A 4,810-nucleotide genomic window follows, 5' to 3' on the forward strand; every position below is an offset into this window, starting at 1 on the left:
TAAGGCATTTTCCAAGGCAACATTATAAGCTCAGTCCCTACGTCCCCTAAGTCAGTGTACACAGACCCTAACAGTAAGGTACTGTTATCACATTGCAGAAGCGGACGGTGGGGCCCGGAGAGATTGGTCGAGTGACTTGCTTAAGGTCATTCGACAGAGCTGGGGTCTGGACCCCGAGAGTCTGTCTGCAGAGGCCAGACTATTGTTTATTCAGTGAGTTAATGAGCCCAGGTACAGACCGCTCCCCCACTCACAGAGCCCTCTTCCCCGCTGCCCGCACAGCCGCTGAGACATGCAGACGGGAAGGCGGAGCCAGCGAGAGCGGAGCGGGGGACAGGACTTACTGATCTTGGATCCCTGGGGCAGAGAGGCGCCCGAAACACAGCGGTTAGAGTTCTGCCGTTTAGAGGGATCGAGGGTAACCCTGCAGTGAGGAGGCCGGCGAAGGGTGATGGAGGAGGAGGAGGAAGAGGAGGAGGAAGAGGAAGAGATGACGTCGGGGCAAAGGAGGCAGAGCAGAGTAGAAGACAGGTTAGGCCCCATTGGCACCCCCGCCCCCCGCCCCCCCATGTCCTGCGGGGCTCACCTTCGGGTCAGTTTGGAGGTCAGCTTGGTGAAGAGGTTGGTGGTGGGGCGGGGCCGCCCGGTGGGCAGGGGTGCGGCCTCGTGGGCCAGCGTGGGAGAGGCGGGGGGCCCGTTCTGCACGCCCCCGCCTCCCCCACCCCCTGCCCGCCGGTCCCGGACCTGGCCGCCGTGGAAGGTGCTTCGGATGGTGGAACCCCGTGCCAGGCGGCTCCGTTCCCCAGATGGAGGAGCCAGGCTGTGACTGGAGGGGGAGGCGGGGGGCACCCGTGGGGTACCCGAGCTGTGGGCAGAGAAGGACAGGTCAGGCTGGGGCTCCAAGGCAGTCCAAGTCCCCAGTCCCTCTGATTCTTCACTGTCCTGTCTTGAGATCAGAAACTTCACCCAACCTAGAGCTCAGAGCCGGGGCTGCCACGTACAGATGTTCAAGCAACCCTCGTATCATAGGACCCAGTCCTCTCTTAGCTCCGAAGCCACTTCTCCCTCATACTGTCCCTTCTTCAAACTCTACCCCTCCAAACTGTCCCCTATGCCAAACTCTCCTTCCTCCAAACTCAGCCACTGAATAGATTCAGAAAGCTCTGGATGAATCCTTTGCTATTTGCCACCCAAACCTCAGGAACCAAATTGACTTTGCAAATACTTTGGTATCTTAACTTTCATTATCCAAACTTGAGAATCGATGTGTACCTCAAGGGTACCTATATTCATTATGACAATTTTTCACCATTATGAAAATAAAGAGGATGCGACCCCCTTCCTAACGCTCTCAAGATGCTGTGTGTGCAGTGGTGGCATCACTATCCCAGGACACTTCTCCAGCCCCTCTGACCCTCCCGGTCCCGACAGCAGGGGCCAGACTTCCGAGCTCTAGCCTTTCAGGGACCCCAGGACCAGCCCGGATATCTCAAAGAGGGAACCCTGACTGTGGTAGATGCCGTTACTTGTCTCCGAGAATCCACCCTCTTTGTTCTTCCACAATAACCAAACCTTTAATAGTATGAACATCGCACAGGGCCACGCAGCCAGACTACATTTCCCAGCCTCTCTTGCAGCTAGGGGTGGTCATATGACCGTGCTCCGGCCAATGGGATATAAGCAGGAGTGCTTGGTACCATTTCTGGGTCACGCCTCTAAAAAGAATGCTGCTTGCACTCCACGTTCTTTCCACCCTTCTTGCTCTTTTGAGAAACGGTGGCAACTGGAGCAATGGCCTCAGACCCAGAGCTGGAGCCTCATGTTGAGATGGGAAGAATCAACCTGAGTCCTTGGAGGACCCCGCCTACCTATCTCTGGATGGTTATGTCGCCGAAAACTAAGCCTCTACCTCATTTAAGGCACTGTACCTTGGGGAAGCTTTGTTTCAGCACCTGAATCTATAATCTAACTATGTGCCATCTCTTGACTAGAACTGGAAGGCCATGCATTACGGTGGTTACAAATACAGACTCTAGAGTCAGTCTAGAATCTTTGCTCCTTGGCTTACCAGCTGTGTGTCCTTGGACAAGTGACTTAACCTCTCTGTGCCTCATTTCCTCAGTTGTAAACTGGAGATACCAGGATCTACCTCACAGAGTTGTTAGGGACATTCAGCCAGCTAAGGTACAGAAGCCCGACACATGGTTACGACTTGATGAATGTTAGCTGCTATCATTTTCACACCTCTGCGGTCCCGGCGGGTGGGAGTGTCACCCCGAAGCCCGCTCCACTCCTGGGCTTGAACTCTGATGTGAACAAGTTCATTCCTTTTTTATGCTCCAGCTAGGCTGCACTGGTTCCCCTCCCTTGCCTGCTGCAAGAGACTGAACAGACTCAGGCAAATAAGTTTGAAAACCAGCCAACCAGAGGATGTGGAAGCTGTGACATTCTGGGGCTTCTAAGTTCTAAAAATGGATCATTCAAAAAATAAAAATAAAAGAAACTCAGAATCCCAAGGCTCGTAGGCAGAGAACAGGGCAGACGCTTCCCTGGGCTGATGACTTATTAATTAATTAAGGGGGGAGGATTTTTAGGGCGGGTTTGGGAGGGGGAGGACATGGATAGAGTCTGCCGAGGGAAAGGCGGACATACCCGCTCCCCAGTCCCCCTGCCGCCCTCCCCCGCCCCCCATGCCGCCTACTCCATACCTGTTTTCTTTGCCATTTGGCAACAGGGATGGGCGCTCAGCCCCCGGGCGTTCTGTGCAAACGTAGGTGTTCCTGCGGGTCATCATGCTGGGAGGGAGGTTGTTCTGTGGGAGACACGGCCGGGAGGGGGTGAGGGGGTGAAGGGACACCCCTTAAGTCCCCGCGTTGACCCTCTCTGGCCTCCTTCGTTATGAACGAAAAAGGGGCCTGTGTTTAAACTGACGCTTTACTCTGGGCTAAGGGACCGACCCAAAGACGTGAGGTCATAATGTGTCACCCCAGCAAACGAGGCTAAGAGGCATGGGAGGCCATTGGAGCCGAGAAGAGAGGGGTCAGGGAAGGTTCCAGAGGGCAGCCTTGTCCACCTCTCCCCCCACTCTATTCCTCTTGGTAAGGACCATCAAACTTTTAAAAACATATTCATGCCACACTGTGTCTCTCTTCTCTGCCTTTCCACAGGCGTCTCATCTGCTACCTGGATATTCCTCCTACCTTCCCCCTGACTCACTCTTAATGTACCTTTCAGGTGTCACTTCATAATCTACCCCCACTCCCAGCTCCAGGCTGAGTCAGGTGCCTCCTGTGGCCTGCCCAACGCAGCCTTGATCACTATATTGTCAACCTCTGTTCACAGATACGTCCCTGCCCCACAATGGACTGGGTGCTGAGGACAGGAAATAGCACGTCAGGATTATGTTACCTCATAAAATGTATTGGGAGGTAATCCCTCTTTTTCTAACCCCAGGAAGTTTGTCTAAGATTGGTGTTATTTCTTCTTTCAACGTCTGGAATAATTCCACCAGTTTAGAGCCATCTGGGTCTGGAATTTTCTTTACGGGAAAGGTTTAAATTATGGATTCAATTTCTTGAACAAGAATATACGACTGTTTAAGTTTTCTATTTCTTCTTGTGTCGGTTTTGGTTCACTGTGTTTTTAGAGGCCTTTGTCCACTTTAAGTTGTCAAATGTATTGGCTTAGAGTAGTTCCTATAACCTTCTTACTATCTTATGTTAAAACATAGTTCTCATTTTCATTCTGATATTGGTAATTCACGTTCGCTATCTTTTTGCTTAGTCTAGCTAGGGGTCCACTTTTAATAATCTTTTCAAGAACTCGCTTTTGGCTTTGTTGATTTTCTCTAGTGCATATCTGTTTTCTCTTTTATTGACTTTTCTTCTCTTTATTATTTCCTTCCTTTTACTTTTTGGGGGGCTAATTTCCATTCCTTTTCTAGTTTCTCAAAGTGTAGATTTACTTTAAAAATAACAATAACTCTGAGTGCTTACTGAGCCTTACAGACGCTATGTGAAGTACTTTATCCCCATGACAACCCAACTTCTTCGATGAGCTCATTTCACTGGGTGGAATACTGAAGCTCAGAGAGGCGAAGTCACTTGCTCCAGGTCACACAGCTCATGATGTAATTCGAACTCTGGTCTAGCTGGCTTCAGAGTCCTGACCACTTCCCTATAATCTGCCTCCACCTTGTCTCCCAACGTTAAGGATATTTTGGTTCTCTCAGCCTGCACCATACCATTCTCGAAAGCTGCAAAAGCAGCAAAAGAAAAAAAAAAAGCCAAACATGACATTCCCCAGACTCCTCTGCAACTCCGGTTCTGGACAGTAACCAATCTTTGCACTCATGAAGATCTGGAAGGTGGAAATGGGGTAGAAGTCACCGTCTTGCCCCTTGAACCTCTGCTCACACGGGCAAGGTCGTAAGATGAGGGTCTTAGCTCCAGCGGGGCCGCGGGGCTTGTTCCCTAGACCTCTGGCTGCCAAAAGGCTCTTCTGGTAGAGAAGGAAGTTCTGAGTCTTGCACTGCAGCCATGACCACGTGTTCTTGAATTCCGCAGTGTTACAGGTGGCCTCAAAGGTGGCAGCTCCCTTGGTGGGTCAGGCCTGCTGTGGCGAGGTGTCATTCCTATAGGTCCAGTGTATTGCCTGCTCTTCTAGCCCCTTCTATAATTTTGTAAGCACCACACTAAAATCTCTGCATTAAATCTTTCCTGCCCAAAGCACGTATACTGCTCCTTTCTGACACGAAATACTAATTTTCACACGAGCATCAAGCACAAGCTCAGGCAAAGAGAGAACCGTC

At 51.1% G+C, this 4,810-nt stretch overlaps 1 protein-coding gene across 1 annotated transcript in view; it reads right to left on the reverse strand.

Moving 5' to 3' along the window:
• MARK4 (microtubule affinity regulating kinase 4) overlaps window positions 1-4,810 on the reverse strand; it is a 25,963-nt gene that overhangs the window by 4,306 nt on the left and 16,847 nt on the right. The window contains exons 15-18 of the mRNA XM_023535242.1: window positions 4,350-4,596; window positions 4,244-4,255; window positions 2,709-2,859; window positions 587-865 (exon numbers count right to left, since the gene is read on the reverse strand). Coding sequence (XP_023391010.1) covers window positions 587-865; window positions 2,709-2,859; window positions 4,244-4,255; window positions 4,350-4,596 — 689 coding nt within the window. The remainder of the gene's footprint in view (window positions 1-586; window positions 866-2,708; window positions 2,860-4,243; window positions 4,256-4,349; window positions 4,597-4,810) is intronic.

Source organism: Pteropus vampyrus, unplaced genomic scaffold, assembly GCF_000151845.1.
Source record: "Pteropus vampyrus isolate Shadow unplaced genomic scaffold, Pvam_2.0 Scaffold138, whole genome shotgun sequence".
Lineage (NCBI taxonomy): Eukaryota > Metazoa > Chordata > Mammalia > Chiroptera > Pteropodidae > Pteropus > Pteropus vampyrus.